The 18,213-nt window shown below is 40.9% G+C and overlaps 1 protein-coding gene across 1 annotated transcript in view; it reads left to right on the forward strand.

Moving 5' to 3' along the window:
* The window catches only part of LOC141986982 (uncharacterized), a 33,760-nt gene extending 19,327 nt beyond the window's left edge, over positions 1–14,433 (forward strand). Inside the window, exon 4 of the mRNA XM_074952072.1 lies at positions 14,198–14,433. Coding sequence (XP_074808173.1) covers positions 14,198–14,433 — 236 coding nt within the window. The remainder of the gene's footprint in view (positions 1–14,197) is intronic.
* Positions 14,434–18,213: the final 3,780 nt, after the last annotated feature.

The following is an 18,213-nucleotide window of genomic DNA, read 5'->3' on the forward strand; positions in this document are numbered from 1 at the left end:
TTTTTTGATTTGCCTGATAATCTTTGAGTCTTGAGGATTCACATTTTCAAGTCTTTGTCAGCAATCACAAGGACTCGAGACTTCTTGTCATTTTAAAATGAAAGCCAAGATTTTCATGTGATCACATGATTCTATGAGCTGATACTTTTAGAAAAGCATGAAATATTTGGGATAAAAGTGCAAGAATAGGACACACTCTGTGTCAGGATGGGGAAGGGTTACATTACCATTCACCAGAGCGCTCCAGCAAGGCAACACTAGGGGGCAGTGGTGATAAATTTTTTAAAGGTGGAGTAAAACATTGCTGTCACCCAAGTCCCAAGAGGGATTGTGCCACATATACATATAAAGAGCATCCACATTAGACATAGGGTTTTTCAAACATGTTAGATAGCACATGGCAACTAACATGCAGTAACACCCTAGTGTAGACAACGCAATTGTAGTTTTAACGTCTCCCTTCACCACACTCCAGTCATACAGGTGTTCTTTCCACCCCAGTGATTTTACGGTTGTGGTTTGGTCCACAGCATACAGCAATGCACTCCTGTGTATCATCTCCAATCACATCAGAGTTTTGAAGTCTGTTTTAAAAAGAAATATCTGAGCTCTGAGGAATTAACTCTGAAAGCAACATTGGGAGATAAATAAGTATATATACAGTCATGTCAAAGCCTGGAAATAGAGAAAGAAAAACACCATAAGAGGAATGTTTAAACATGAAAAACACAACTGTAACCTGGTGATATAATATATAAGTTTTGGGAATCTTTCAGCTGACCAGAAATACTATAATTATACAACAGGAATCTGATTATGAATCTGGCATTTCACTTTTGAAAACATGCCCCAGGGTTCCTGAGCTGCCATAATTTTACTCGCACAGTAATGGAATAAATACAATCCAGATACACATTGCTGTTTCTCAGTATAACTACTTCTTCAGGCAGATTTACCATAAAGCACTCTGAACAGAAAAACTATGGCTCATTTACAAATGTAATTTCAATTGAGGATAGTTTTCCAATCTTCTTTCATTTGAGTCTCAATTGAACTTCTTCTCCTTTTTGATGGCATGATTAGACATTGTGAGAGCTGTTGCAGATTAGTCAAGCACAGAGAGTGTAAATTGGGAAGGATGTTTTATCAGTGCACGTCACAATATATGAAAGCAGATGTGTATGCTCTGAGCTGTTCCCTCAAATTACTGTTATGGAATAATTTAGCCCTTTTGATTCTCACAGATTACTGCTTCCACTGATCATGCTGTCAAAACCAAAGTGAGCACTTCATTCCGCTTTTATTCATGCCAGATCTATTTTGCTTTCATAATGAGCAGATATTACCACTGCACAAAGAGGATAAAGACATTCACAGTGATAGATAGGCGAGAGATTAAATGGGATCTTTATGACTTCTTCAGCCATCAGTTTTGACTGTGCGATAAGACGAGTCGAGTTGGGCACTGATTTGTTCTTTATTGGAGCCAATATTAGCATGAGCTTACCGGTGCACAGTCTGATAAAATCCATTTAAGGTGGAATCTATGTAACAATTCTTGAGTTACAAGAACTTCTCCTTCTGAAACACATCTTCAGTGCCTGTGCTTAGACAGAATAAGGACATTTATAAATATAACTCCTTACAGTTAGTGGCACTAATTAGCTTTTAACACAGTAATTTAAGTGTCAGTTCGGAATAGCTACACTCCCTGGAACCACAGGTTCAAATACCTGTCCTGCCAAAATAGATAAATTGAGCATCATGCAGATAACTCTTCTGTTAGGGGTGTTTGGATGAGTCCTTACAACCAAGTTCCTCTCTGATATGCAGAAATATTAAATATTCTAAGACATAGTTTGTCCCATTTCTTTGGATACATTTTCTCCTTCTCCTTTGAAGTTGTGCAGAGTGCCGACTGCCCTCATGCTTTTTGCCTTCCAGTGCAGAGGTGGCTACATATAAAGAGTGTTGCATGTATGCAGTCTGCAATGTCCTTTGGAATGGAAGGCTGTATATAAATGTTAACTGTTGCTATAACGTATGGGGATCATATAGTGCATTGTAAACAAACCTGCTGCCGGTGGGGCAGTTACAAGGATCCAGCCCAACAAAAGCTCTAGGAAGAAACCTGAGGTATGGTGAATGAAAATTGGCAATAAAGCTGTTTTGATCTTGTCCAGTGGGTGGTGAAGCACTGGAATGGGTTACCTAGGGAGGTGGTGGAATCTCCATCCTTAGAGGTTTTTATGGCCCAGCTTGACAAAGCCCTGGCTGGGGTGATTTAACTGGGTTGGTCCTGCTTTGAGCAGGGGATTGGACTAGATGACCTTCTCTGAGGTCTCTTCCAATCCTAATCTTCTGTGGTTCTATGATTCAAAAATCATATTTAAAATTAAAAACAACACAGTCAAAAATGGCTCCATTCCTAACACGTCACAACAAAACCAGGTTCAAGTTGCTGTAACCTTCCACAAAAAGTACTTCTAGATTTTTCAGCCATCTCTGGTAAAAACATGCCGTTCAACACCAGGCCTGCAACATTGCTGGCACCACCACATTTATTTTCATAAACCCCAAGACATTTACTGTAAACTAAGCAAGAATATTCCCATTTCTTATGTGTTCCCTTGTTCCACCCCTATCCCTTCTGCAGCAACCGTGGCCAACAATGTGAGTGTAGGGCACTGGTGTTTTCATCTGATTTGTGAATTATTCTTTACCCTGCCACCCCCTGCAATTGCTGGAGGGCCTTCAGCTCTGCTGTGTCAATACTGCTAGTCTGCTAGACCCAACATAGAGGGGGCTACAACCCTTGCCTGCTGAGGACGTGTGTTCCATGAGTTCCCTGCACCACCGCAGTGATTTCTGGGAGGCTACAAGAGAACTGTGTGCCGGCACAGAAGCCATTTCCATGTGGAGGGGAAGCACGGTAACCATTGAGGATAATGCAGCTGAAGATACAGTAGTAGCTATCCTCAGCCTCTGTATGTAGGGAGGTGAATTCCATATTTCCATCTGCCTTTGTACCTCTTGAGATGTCCAAGATAGATCCCAGTTACTCTGGCTGGTCCCTGAGTACAAGATTTCTTCTTTAGAATCCACTGCTGTAATTCAGTTGGAAGGATATAGAGAGATTTATAATGGATGAACCTCACAGGGTTCAGAGGTTTAGTTGGGTTTGGATCAGCACCCAAAATTTTGAATAAGTATGTTAGTCCTTCTTCAAACTATCTGAGCCTTTTTGATCAGCAAGAGTGAGCTGAAAATCTTCTGAGAACAGGCTTTTCTGGGCAATTCCTATTCCCTCCTGCTTCTGGTTTTAATTGCAATTAATCCTTTTTTGCATAAATTTGGAAATTTCAGTCCTGGACATAATGAGGAAATGCAGAGAACACTGCACAAAACTGAAAAGTAACAGGAGAAAGGTTATTAAAGCTTTTTGGAACCTCCAAAAATTATATTTTTGCGTTCAGGTTGAGTTTTGGGTGAATTTTTATTTTTCCTGGATCATTCTGCCCATCCCTAATATAGACTTTCTGCAGCAGAAGTTTCAGCATTTTATCCCATAATATTTACATTTCCCATTTTGGCACAAGAAGAACCATTGTGTCTCTGGCTTTGTTGCTAGAATGTGTGTATCATCCGTACCACAGGATGTGATGACAACAACTAGCATGGGAAATGATCTCTCTGTATTTCTCAGAAAAATCAGAACAGGGCCTAATCCTGCAGTTGATTCACAAGTAGAATTCCCATTGAAGTCAATGGGAGTTCTTCACACAGAGCACCTACAAGCTCAAGCTCAATATTAGCACATGGTTTACATTTAGAGTAAAAAATTCAGATGATATTCACTTTGTTAGAAAGATGTATTGTTTTGACCATGCACGTAGCTCTTTTGTGTTCACTTCCTGTGAATGTTAGACAGTCAAATTACACTCAAACAAATGCTTCAAAGTCTGAATCCTCCCAGATAAACATATTGTAGAATCAGAGTTTGAGTACTTGGACGTGTTATATTTCATATGGAATGTGCACACTGCTTGACACCACAAGGGGGTATGTTTCCCAAAACCCTTTGCCAGAGTCCTAGCACAGAGATAATTCAGTAACCCAGACAAAGATCTGAGCACGCCTTTCACAAATACATCTCACACATACATTCAGTTACTTTATCTCAGTGTGATGAGAAAAATTAGAATTACTTTGTGCCTAGTCAATAAGTATTTGTGGGCCAATTCTTTTATGAATGATGCCTCAGGCAAAGCCTGCATCACCCACAATGAAAATGTGCAACATCTATTAAAATCCTCTAATCCAATTTATCTGCTAATTCTCCCTCAGCTGCCCGTCAACATTCCCCAACAGAAATAACCCTGGGCTTCTTCAAACCGTCTTCCAGATTACAAGAGTTACGCACATCCAATCAGTGACCAGCAACAAAACCAAGTGACTCATGGGACTAATCACAACAGACCAACACAGCTAAAATTTTGCATATCATATAATGAACTCTTACCAAAAACCCACAACTGTGTGCAATCAATCCAAAAGGGGAAAAACAAGGAACACTTACACAAAAAGTAGTTGAGTGAGTTTGAAGAATCGAGCCCACACTGTGCTAGGCACTGTACCAACCCATGGTAAAAGATAACCCTTGCCCTAAAGATTTTACCCTCTGAAAGGTCTTCTCTGCAATTTTCCATTAACCGACTCCTCCCCAGCTACTCCTTGTGATGGCCTCCTATACAAAATCTGCTACCCAAGCCCCATTCCAATAGGGTATTCACTCCCATGCAGTACTGCTCCATCAAGAGTTTCAAATAAAGGTCAAACACATTTTAAACATTTTTGCTAATTGAAAGTTCAGTTCTACTTTGAAAAATGACTTTCCTATCCAACAGACCTGCTCACTGTGTGTACTTAGAGTCATATTTACTAATAACAGGAGTATGGTTTTACAGATACGCATATCACAAGCAGACTTGTGATTTTACAAGGTTAAACTAATAAAGTCCCTGTACATAGGGTAAGAGGTAGCAATGGGACAGTCTAGAGCAGTGGTCTCCAAACTGGGATGCGCGAGATGATCCCAGGAGGTGCGCGGCAGCAGGAGCGCCACCAGACAGCACTCCGCCATTTTTTTCTTCAGCGGCAGCTCTGCACGTCCACAGCTGGTGTTCCCTTCTGGCGGCCCGCCTGCAATAAGTCTTCTGTTCTTCTTCCGTCAGCGGCGCACCTGCGGCAGGTCTTCCGGTCTGCACCCTGGGGTGCACAAGCCAAAAAGTTTGGAGATCACTGGTCTAGAGAGTGTGAGAATGAGTAGGCCAAGAACATAAGGTGAGTCAGCAAGGCTATATGAGGTAAGACTAGCTTCAGATAAAAATGAGAAGCTTTGGGGGGGGGGGGGCAACTCACAACTTTTCACTTTCACTCTTCATCCTCACCTGAACTAATTCTTAACAGACTCCCAGACACTGAATATTCCGAGACACTGATTTTAAAAGGGAATCGAGCTGTTTATGGGCACTGGAAGAATGATGTTTATGAGGCTGAATGTAAGTGATTCCTGACAATGGGCGTGGGACATGAAGCATTCTGAGGGCAGGTAAATGCTATTCTATGCAGCAGATTCCTAGATATGTTCATTTAAAATTGTTTCTTTTTCTCGTGCTAATTCTACCTTATGGCCCTGCTCTTACTGAAGTCAATAGCAAAACTCCATAGTGCTGGCGTGGTCCCTAGTACAACATCTCAAAACCTTTCCCCCTGAATTTATTTTAATCTTCAACACAGTACCTGAAAAGAAATATATCCACCTCGGTATATTCTTAGTCATAGTCTCCCAGGAAGGAGAGAGAATTATAGGAATATATTTAGTGAATACATACACTGCTGGAACCCTTAATAGGAAAAACACAATGGAAATACATAAAAGTGAATGTGAGTTCAAATCCAAAATACCAGTTGTTCCCTATAGTGGCCAAATTCTTCTCTTGGCTACATACACACACAGCTCTGCTTCTCATTGACTTCCAGAACAACTAGATATCTGTGCCCACACACAGAATGTATCTTATTATATGTAAAGTTAAAACAAAATTATTAGAGACAAGCAATTAATTAATGAGCCCCAGCATCCTGGTAAAACAAAGGCTGAAAGGGGGCATGAGTACTCTTGACAAATACATCACAGGACTAGACAAGAGGGAGGAATAACAGCTATTTGAGGTAAAGGAAAATGTTGGCACAAGAACAAATGGGGAAGAAACTGGCCATGAGTAAATTTAGGCTGGAAATTGGAAGAAATGGCTTGTAACCGTCAGAGGAGTGAGGTTCTAGCACATCCTCCCATTAGGAGTGTTGGGAGCAAACAATCTAACTGGTTTTAACATGAAACATGACAAGTTTATGAACAGGATCATATGAAGGGGTTGCATGTGATAGCAGGGGACTGGACTCAGTGACCCAGGAGTTCCTTTCCAGTCCCATGTTCTTATGTTCTCAGTTCACAATGAATCATTTATGTGACAAACTCACCTCTTTTGCACTTCATGGAAGGCCTGCAAAACTGGACGACCTTGAAAACTGGAGTAATAGAAATGGGAGGAAATTTAATAGTGCAGAGTGCAAGAATTTTTGCTATAAACTGGGGACTTATCAGTTGGAAGACCAAGGAAGAGAAAGACCTGGGTGTATTGCTTGATCACAGGATGACTATGAGCCACCAATGTGATGTGGCCGTGAAAAAGGCTAATGCTATCCTAGGATGCATCGGGCATCCAGTAGCGATAGGGAAGTGTTAGTACCACTATACAAGGCAGTTGTGAGACCTCATCTGGAATACTGTGTGTAATTCTGGTCTCCCATGTTTAAGAAAGATGAATTCAAACTTGAACAGGTGCAGAGAAGGGCGAAGATGATCTCAGAAATGGAAAACCTACTTTATGAGAGGAGATTCAAAGAGCTTGGCTTATTTAGCTTAACCAAAAGGCCCAGGGGAGATATGATTATTCTCTATAACTATATCAGAGGGATAAATACCAGGGAGGGAGAGGAGTTATTTAAGTTAAGCACCAATGTGGACACAAGAACAAATGGATATAAACTGGCCATCAACAAGTTTAGGCTTGAAATTAGATGAAGGTTTCTAACCATCAGAGGAGTGAAGTTCTGGAACGGCCTTCCAAGGGGAACAGTAGGGGCAAAAAACCTAACTGGCTTTAAGACGGAGCTTGATAAGTTGATGGAGGGGATGGTATGATGGGATAGCCTACAATCGCATGTAGCCAATCTGCAATTCCTAGCAGCAAATATCTCCAATGGCCAGTGATGGGATACTAGAGGGGAAAGGCTCTGAGTTACAACAGAATATTCTTTCCTAGGTGTCTGGCTGGCGGGTCCTGACCACATGCTCAGGGTCTAACTGATCACCGTATTTAGGGTCAGGAAGGAATTTTCCTCCGGGTCAGATTGGCAGAGACCCTGGGGTTTTTTTTGCCTTCCTCTGCAGCCTGGGGCATGGGTCACTTACAGGTTTAAACTAGTGTAAATGGTGGATTCTCTGTAACTTGAAGTTTTTAAATCACGATTTGAGGACTTCAGTAACTCAGCTAGAGGTCTATTACAGGAGTGAGTGGGTGAGCTTCTGTGGCCTGCGTTGTGCAGGAGGTCAGACTAGATGATCACGATGGTCCCTTCTGGCCTTAGGGCTGGTCTACCCTGGCAAGTTTCTGCGCAGTAAAGCAGCTTTTTGCGCTCAAACTGCAGACGTGTACATACTGCCAAGCCGCTTTGTGCGCAGAAACTTCTCAGTTGCAGCGCTGCAAAAAACCCACCTCAACGAGAGTTGTGAGGCTGTTTGCGCAGAGGCTTCAGTGCTCTATTGCCAGTGTAGACACTTGATTGCTTTCTGCGCTGTAATTGGCCTCGGGAGCTGTCCCAGAATGCTTCAAGAGACCTCTCTGCTCATTGTTTTGAACTCGGCTGCCCTGGAGACATGTGCCACTCCCCTTTCAAAGCACCGTTTCTGACAGCTGTTGTGTGCTGTGCTGATCTGCTGCGGGACACAAAGCAAACCATTAATGTGGCATGCTCATGCTGGGGTGTGTGTGTGTGTGTGTGTGTGTGTGTAAGAGAGAGAGAGAGAGATTGCGGTGCAGAGAGCCCAGGGAAGGAGGCAGGAGCTGATGTCCAGGTTTCCCCCTCCCCCTGCCTCAGGACTGGTTGCTTCCTGCCTCTGTCAGAACTTACAAGACAGCATGCTGACACACTCTCTATCCCCGAAAACACACTGCCTCTCTCCCCACTCCATACATACACACACTCCCTGCCACATACTCTTCCCTCCTCCCCCCCCCCCCCGGCCCCACCATCCCCTCCACTTCAGTTGAAAAGCAGCTGGCAATGTAGTAGGATGCCCATGGAACAATGGGATTGGGAAACCTGCATCATGTGACACTGTGCCTGCCCCATGAGGCATTGCAAACCCTGCCCCATGAGGCATTGCAAACCCTGCCCAAAGCACCCTGTGGCCAGCTGCACAGTGGGATGGCTACCACAATGCACTGCTGTCTTTGGCATTGCAAGAGCTGCTAATGTGGATGTGCTCCTGCGTCACAAGGAGCACAGTGTGGACATGCAACAGCGGTTTAATTCCAGTGTTTTTATAAAAGTGATATAACTTGTGGCGCAGAAACTTGCCAGTGTAGACATACCCTTAGAGTCTATGAGTCTATTTGTAATTCAAAATTATTGTGTTGTGTTTTTTTTTTAAATGTCTTGGTAGTCAAAATTCAAGCTTTTATGATTGGTCACATATCTCACATGGTTATTTGTTTCAGTTCCCTGGCTGGATGAGTGTAAGTCTTATAATGAGGCTTCAAATGATAATGTTCACAGATAGAGAATTAAACATTTCCTTTTGCAGGTGTTCACATGCAGAAGCTTAAAATTCACTTTGAGCACCCATTTCTGTAAGTGAATCTCAATTGTGTAACTATCTGAGAAAAGAGAACACAAAATTTGGCTGACATGAATTTGATCAAAAATTTGAATGAATACTTGCAGAAAATTGTTAGCGTAATTAACCCAAATCTAATCATAAAAATCCTTATTCCGCAATGAATTAGCAAATAGTTTTTCATCAAGAGATGAAGAGCAAGGATTGAAGGTAAGCACTCAAACCAAATATCACCCACGCTTATCCACACACAGAGCACAGGTCTGAGGTGAAAGGACTGTTCATGTCCACTAACATAGTTAATGGGCTAGGGCAGTGGTTTTCAATCATTTTTAATTTTTGGACCCCTACAAATTTTAGATTGGAGGTGTGGACCCCTTTGGAAATCTTAGATGTAGTCTGCAGACCCCCAGAGGTCCACAGACCACAGATTGAAAACTACTAGGCTGGGGCAAAGGATGGTTGTGGAAGGAGAATATATAATGTCAGCTAGTACAGAAAGCACGAGCAGAAGCAAAACGTAGTTGCATGGGTGATATACATACAACCCCAAACCTATCTTATGCTGTATATTAATTAGAAAGATCTAGAGGAGAGTTCTGTTTATGGATGTGGCAGTAAATACCTTGACTGTGGAGGTATTCTCTTTATGTATTTATTGGACTGCCCCCAAAGTAGGCCAACAGGCATATCTGTAAGGAGGGGAAAGGAGGGATTTCTGGACAAGTGTCAGTTTGTATATGGCCTCTTGACAAATTAGTTGAACACTGTTTCTTGTATATATAGTGATAAATAGTCATACATCATCATCAGCCAAATTCTCTGCCAGCACGATTCCATTGAAGTCAATGAAGATAAACTAGTACAGGATACAGCCCTGTATGTTCATGATGGACCTGATTCAGTGGACCTCCCATTTACTTCAGTGACCTTTGGATCAGGCCCTATTTCGTGCATTTATTCCCGTACAGAAACATTTTAATTTGAAATAGTGAACTGTTGCATTCTTATTGAGGAGACCATGCATACATTTCATGCTTACTTGAATTCTCCTTGATGGCTCTGATCTCATATGCTACAAGGTTTGAAATTTGCTAAGCCAGTTGAAGCAGTTTTATCTTCCTCTCTTGCATCATTATGCCACTTCACATTGTGCCGGTCTCTTGTCACGTGCAAGAAGACGTGATATAACCCAGCAAGGATGCATCCTAAGTGACATTGCAGGATATTATTACTTGTCATAAATGTGACATATTTCTATCAAAACACATTAGATCTTTCTACAGATATCCACAAATGTAATGTACAACATGCATGTACATCCCCTTATCTCCTGATAGCTCACTTCAGTGGATAATTGTCTAACCAGGACCTCTAATGGTTTGTTTGCTGTTATCTGTTGCCAACTATCTTTGTATTTATTACACATATGAACTTGTGATGTACAATAAAGCTTGAGCCTGAATACAACAGTCTAAGAGTTCTATGGCTAGTCAAGTGCTCTCTGAGCAGTGAGCAAGAAACATCTGCAGTTGCATTAATGTTTAGTACAGTTTGTGCCTCAGTAGCCATGTCGCAGAATTTCCTTTGCTTATCCAGCAACACTCTTTCTCCTCCTAAAGTTATTTATTTAATTAACATTCAAACAGGGTTGTCAGAAAATTAGGATCCGATTGGTGGAACTTTACGAAACAGGCAAATCTCTGAAACTGAATCCAAACTGGTGCTGCGAGGGGATGGTGTTTGCCGAAGGATGTCATCACATGATGTTGGGTCTGTTGAACAGTACTCACAAAAATAAATAATAATGACAAGGTGCTTTCGATATTCAAACACTTTGCAAACTTTGGACCTGATCCTACAAGACGCTGAATGTTTTCTGTGAGATGGAAAACACCTTCATTTCCCATTGACTTCAATGAGAGGGGAAGGCACTCAGCACCTCTCAGGATTACGCACATTAACTAATTCATTCTCCATCATCTCTGTAAAGGGCAAATTGCTAATTAGCTCAGCTCCTACCTGATTACCTGAAGCTTGATTACCTTCGAAGGTGAGGTGCCCACCACCTCTTAGGATTTGGCCTTGAGATAGGTAAGTAGAGCTGGACTCCAATTCAGGAAAGCATTTAAGCATTATGCTTAATTGCACCCCTATTCAGCAAAACACAATCACATGCTTCACTTTAACATTATCCATACGCTTAGGTCTTATTCAGGTCAGTGGGATTTAAACATATGCCTCAAGTTAAGAATGTACTCAAAGTGCTTTGCTGAACAGGATTGGACTGCTGAATTGGATTCTAGTGAACATGATGCAAAAAATCTGTGAATATTTATTCAGATTTAAAAGTGAGTTTTTAAATGAATGTTCTGACACTGAGTTCCCCTTTGGACAGTTATTCTAGGGAATGAGTTTACTGGCAGGAATTTCAAGGAAACAGAAAATCCTAAGCAAATTTTGCAGAATATTTGAAAAACATTCCAGATATATATTTGTGAGTATTTGCCCTGGAAACTTGATTCCAAGAGTTATTCTCATCAAATCAGGCCACAATAGCTTACCAGGTAATTGATGTTTATGTCCAATCAACACAGTTTTCATTTTGAATCTGGAATACTCACAATGAACCAACCACAAATCAAGAATTATTTGCAGAAAATGTTCTGTGAATAATTTTAAATATATACATTTGAGAAACATCGCAATCTGTTTATGGACAACTTAACAACAGAAAAAAGAAACAAAATTAATCAAATAGATTATTCATTATGAATTATTCACCCTGCAGTGCAGATAACCATTATTACAAAAGTATAGAAAATATGACTCATGGACCACACACACACACACACACACCACAAAATACACGAGGAGCCTAATCTACCAGAAGTGCCAAGCACTCACAGCACCAATTGAAGCCAATGGGAGCGGCAGGTTCTCAATCCCCTTTGACTACCCAGCCCGAAAGAGTTACCTAGTTTCAAGTTTCATTACAAATTTGAAACTCAGACCGGGTTTACTGAAATTTTCCTACAGCCTTAGGAGCAAACCCACACCTAGTTTTATGGGTTGATTTATGGTTTTGCCTCAAAATCCCAGTTTTGACACACTACTTGTTGGTTTCAAATGAGTTTTGCATTGTATGTTTGGGTTTTGTCACTAAAGGGATGCTGATAGATAATATAAACCCACATATTTTGAAAGGGGTTTTCAGAACATAAGGGAGCCAGACAGTGATTGATAAGTGACAGCCTTTCCCCACTTTGCACCTAATCACCAGCATCACTTAGATGCCAGTCACAAATTAATTCCTTGTGTTCCCCTGGGCAAGGACCACTGCCTCAACCCCTAAATGGCTGAGGAAGGGTGACTCCCACTTGAACCCAACCAGCAGTGCTGACCTAATGAAGAGGGGAATGCAAGTTGCACATCCTTAACTGGTGTGGCTTCTTCTGCCATGAGCTGCAGGGATGAGTGTAGCAAAAAAAATCAGCTAACAGGATGGTGTATGAATGAAAGTCACAGTACGTCATTTTGCCTCAACTTTAATTTACACCTTCTTCCTGTTCCCTGGCATGTAAATTACAACCTTTCTAAAGGAGTCTCAGTATGGGGGGGGGGTCTAAGCAAATGTAAACAAATTAAACCACCACCCCTCTTAATTTAGGCTTAATTACATATATCTAAAGAGATTCACAGGGGCTGGAAGCTGATGTAATGTACACATTGGGGGAGAGATCCTCTTCGGCATAAATAGATCAGTTGCTGGCCCACTGTAGTGACGAAACATGATCTTTTGGCTGAGGCACTGGACTGGGATGCTGGAGAGCTGGGTTCAGTTCCTGGCTCTGCTGGGCAGGTCATTTAACCTCCGTGTCTCAGTTTCCCATCCATAAATACAAATAATATTATTTCCTTTCTCCCACCCTTTGTCCGTGTTGTCTATTTTGACTGTCAACTCTTCAGGGCAGGGACTGTCTTAAACTATGTGTTTGTAGAGCACCTAGCACAATGGGGTCATGATCTTATTTGGGGTGTTTAGGCACTAGTGTCATATAAATAATAAAATGTTAATAATCTTAACTGATCATAATGATATTGTGTTTAAGGTACAAGAATGGGGTCTAGGATGCCTGCTTTCTACTACAGGCTTTGCCCAGATAGTCTGTGGTACTTTGAGCAAATCCTCTAGGGCTAAGGTATAAATCAGAGGATAGCCACAAAACTATGGGTGCAAATTGTACATACAAAAACAGAGGTTATCTTTTTCAGCATTCATTCCATCATTTCCCTTTTACTCAGCTACCCATTCATACAATGAGGATAAAACTACTTATTTCACAGGGATGTTGTAGGATAAATTAACATTTGCAAAGGGCTTTTGAGATCTACATCAGGCAAGTGCAATGGGAAGTGCAAAATATTATGAGTAAAAAGAAAAACTGAGGGATTGGTGCAGAAAAGGGGCCGATTATGGTAGGACTAGCGTATACAATGCTGGCAACTGTGTTTTGATTAAAGCATGAGGTAACTCTGTGAGTATGTTGTGTGTTCGCTGAAGAAGTATGACATGAAAGTATCAAAGTTGCAAAAACATACATCGCTCAATAGAATTAGATTTTGTTAAAAATGATGACACAGTGGTTTGTGCCAATACTACAGCCTCAGTCAGGTCTTATAGGTCTTGTACTGCACGCAATGTTAATGACCAGTGGTTCAGTCCAGTTCAATCAGAAGTCACTTCAAGACATTACGTTGTACCTGGTAGGTCAATGATAGCAAATCTATCACCTCTTATATGCGCACCCCTAAGAAATTTAGTGATGATGGTGAAATCAGGTGAGACAGACCGTACAACAAGTCTTCTTCACCAACCAGAACAGGCCAGACATGAAGAAAAATCCTGGCTGGCTAAATCTTTCAGCACAATGGACAGCAGCATTGCTGAAGAAGCCTTCAGGCTGAGGGGCAGGAGTATATATATGAGTATATGACCTGAAGAAAAGCTCCGTGCAAGCTCGAAAGCTTGTCTTTCTCACCAACAGAAGTTGGTACAATAAAAGATATTACCTCACCCACCTTGTTTCTCTAGTGCATGATAAAGAGAGGTAAGAATAGGCCTGGTCTACAATAGCCATACACTGGCTGAAAAGAGAAGCAGACACTACCAGATGGTATGAGAAAACACAATGCTTGCTGCCCTCCCCACCCCTCTTTCCCTCCATCCAGTATATATTAAGAATGTCACCTCCACCACGCTCCCAGGAGCTGATGTCCTAAAGAGTGACAGCGGCAGGTTTAATCTGGAATCCTACTTGCCCATGTGGCTGAGTGCCGTGCTGCAGAAACAGAGCCATCCCCACTCCAATGTCATTTGGCAGCAAGGCATTTCCACAGAAGAACAACAGATTAAATTTGTGCTAAAGACTCCACTAAAATTGTGCGATCAATCTGCATTTGGATGAATTTATTGCAGTTTTGCATTTGGTAAACACTAGCTTCGTAATTGCCACAGTGTTATGTGCTCTCACAAGAGCCACGGGTGACTGACAGCTCTTAAATGCTGTGTCTTTCAAACCAAACTTGAGTCCCAGTCCTTAGCTGAGGAGCACGTGCAGGCTGCCATGAGTGGCATTGTTTAGTGAACATCTGAATAACACTCAGGCAATATAATAATCTCTCACGTTCCTTAATTCAGACTAATACCATAGCTTAAAGCAATGGAAGGGGGGAAAGGCATTACAAAGTAAAGGAAGAAGTGCTTAAGACAATTAGAAAACGAAAGGAAGAAAATCAAACATTCCTGATGTTCAATTCAATGGCAGTAAACTCCTTTTTGCTGTAGTTTTTCCAGAAATAATTTACGGTATAAAATGTTTTTCATGGCATACAAATCAATCTATATTGAGCCTGATTGCCATTACAGAAAGCCTGAGCAAAGAAAAAAAGGATGTAAATGGATTGTGAAAGATTTTTTTAAAGATGCATGCTGTTTACATGGTTAACATTGGTTAAATAAAAGCGTGATTCTGCACAGTGCTGAAGACCCTCAATTCCCATTAATGTCCATAAGAGATCAGGCTATTCATCACCTCACAGAATCAAGCCCTGGAGTTGTAATAGAGAGGTTTGTCTTGTCCTGTGGTTGTGGCAAACTTCAAAACTACAATTACAATTAACACAAACAAGCAATCATCAAAACACCACCACCATGTTCCATCCAAGACTCCAGAACAAAAGAGAATTTCTTTTTAAACACTTTGATGAAGTTTCCACCTTAAGGAGCGGGGGCAGGGGAGATGAAATAGAAAAGCAAATTGCAGAATGTAGACTGAAGTACTTGCAATCCTTGTGACAAATACTAATGTATAAATCAGCAGCCCAATCCAGGCCCGGGCCGCTGATCATGTTCTTTGCTGAAATGTCACCTGTTCCTATCTAACGATTTGCATAATGCAAAGCTTCTCACTCGTAAAATACAGATTAAGAGGGGAAGCAAAGAGTCATTCTCGAACCATGGAGCCATTTCAAAAGAAAAAAAAAACAGTCTTTATATTTAACCCTGTCACTGCCACACACTTTTTGCTTTTGAAATGATCATTCCTTTTAGGAATGAAAATAAGCAGTTAGAGTCAGCTTTCCCCTTTCTTTTCTTTTTTAGACAGTGTGATTCAATGTGGATGCCAGTGAAATAATGAAACCATGTCTATTTGTTCACTGGGGCCCTGATTGAAACCCAATGAAGTCAACAGAAAGACTCATATTGACTTCAACAGGCTGTCATCAGTTGGCCTTCATTTGAGTGAGTTTGTTTCATTTTGCTCCTTTTCCTTTTTATTTATTACATTTGTTCATGTCTCTTGATCCTTCCTGGGACTCAACTGAAAGTAGATCAGGAGCTTCTGTTCTCCTTGTCTCATAACACAAGAACAAGGGGACATTCAATGAAATAAAATTAAAAAAATAATAAAAAGAAATACATTTCACACAATGTGTCATTAGACTGTGGAACTCATTGCCACAGGAAGTCCTTGAGGCCAAGAATTTAGCAAAATTCAAAAAGAGATTGGACAAATATACGGATATCAAGAATATTCAGCATTACAGTTATTGCTTTCAAAAATTTGAAAGGAATATTAAAACTCATGCTTCAGAGTTAAAGACAATCTTTTATTATTACAAATTAGGATAAACAGGGGACAGATTATCCCACATCTGCCTTCCACAGAGTTCATATACCTTCCTCTGCAGTACTGGTGCTGGCTACTGTCAGAGACAGGATATTGAACTAGATGGACCTCAGTTCTAATCCAGTCTCGCAATTGCTATGTTTGTAACTGTTCCCATGTACCTATTTTTCTGAGTCAGACTATAAGGTATTCAGGTCTGGGACCTTGTTTTCTGTGCTATGGCACTATGTAATACATAATAACATTGGATCATGACACTGGGTACAGTATGATTATCTGACCGTGTTAAAACAATCTAGATTAGAAACTACTATGAAAAAACATTTTGGCCTACACAAGACCACCTGTCTCCAATGCATCATTGTGATGACAGAAATCAGATGACATACTGATACTGCCAGTCCCTGGATTTGGCTGAATGGGGACTGTGGCACGGCATTTTCTGTATCTCACTCGGTATTCTGTCATTCCACTTGCAGCCACTATGCTGACAGAGCCTGAGCTCATTAACCTTCAGGAAATGTTTCAAAGATCATCTATTGTCTTACGGTCCAAATCTGGAAGGTGCTGCGAGCTTCCTGATTCCAATGGGACAGGTGGCAGCTTATTATTTTGTAGTAGGCATTCACTGCATTGCAAGAGTGCGCATAGGTTTTGGTATATTTCTGCATAGAGTTTAGTTAACATTGGTTAATTAACCCTTTTCCCCCTCAAGATCTGTGCATGAGTCTAGGAACAAGAGTGATGGGAAGAGTTTAAATATTGGGGGGGAAAACACATAAATATAACACCAACACTCAGTGTTGCAACCTCACTCATACATGTAGTTATATTGGCTTGAATGAGATCATCGGTATGCAAGCAATGGATGGATTGGTTGAGTAAGGATTAGGCTATTGTTTAGATGCAAGGCAGAAAGATGTGAAATAGTACATTTAAAACTACATAGAGACTTTTCTGTTTGTACACTCAATTAAAGTCTGAATTTAAAAATAACCTGATTTGCGTTTGTTTTTCAAGGACTTAAGGAGGTTAGAATGGTGACAAACATAAAGCGTAGGGCTACACAGAAGGTCACGACAGGATCAGGATCTCTTGTTGTCATATTATACCATCTGAAGATGAGGGGTGGGGTGACAAACTAAAAGAAAAATGGAAAATAAAGGACATGCAGCTGAAGGGAAGAAAGTGGCTAGGGGTCATTTAAGTAAAAGCAAATTAGAGAATTGTACATAATCTAATTTAGATTAGAACTGTGGGGCTAAACAATATGATTGATTCTCTTCCATTCATATTCTGATCCTCTTTAAAAATCCAGTCAGAAAACTGATGCTGTCTGAAGTCAAGAGCAAGAAACTGGGCTGGAAAAAAGGAGCATTTTATATGGTGATGGGTGATCCAGACAGGTTTGAAGAAACTGAGGCACTGCCAGGCATGGAAGTTACTGGAGAGTCACAGAAAGGGGGTATTTTATTAGTTACTATGACTACTATTAATAATAAATAATATGAGATGAATTGTTATGATGAAAATCTTGCCACACAAGTTTCTGTGAACATTGTCATCATCAAGAGCTTGATCGTGGGGTCAGTGGGAGCCGTGGATTCCTCTCTGGAATATACTTTAGCCACCCAGAAACCTCTCTTTGGTTAAATTTCTATCAACTGGCTACCTCCACAAGGATCATCAGGATAGTGATATCCATCCAAGGGAAATTTTGAATTTCATTATTCAAAAAAAAAAAAAAAAAAAAAAAGCGGGGGAAGTTTTTTCACGCCGAAAAGAACTATTTTTTCTACTGGGCATATAGATAGCTCTAGTGCGGCTTCCAGGTGAAATGGAGACAATTGGGGCTCATCAGTGCTTTGCAGGATTTTGGCCTAAGTATGAATTTAAATCCATTTATATTCAGCAAAGCAATTAAGGACTTGGTTAAGTACCATTGATTTAAGCATGTGCTTAAGACCCACTAACATACTAAATAGAGATGGAGCAAAATTTAAGTGCTTTGCTGAATGGGGCCAAATCACTAGGCTGAAGAAGCTTAGTCATTTA

Source organism: Natator depressus, chromosome 4, assembly GCF_965152275.1.
Source record: "Natator depressus isolate rNatDep1 chromosome 4, rNatDep2.hap1, whole genome shotgun sequence".
In the NCBI taxonomy this organism is placed as follows: domain Eukaryota; kingdom Metazoa; phylum Chordata; order Testudines; family Cheloniidae; genus Natator; species Natator depressus.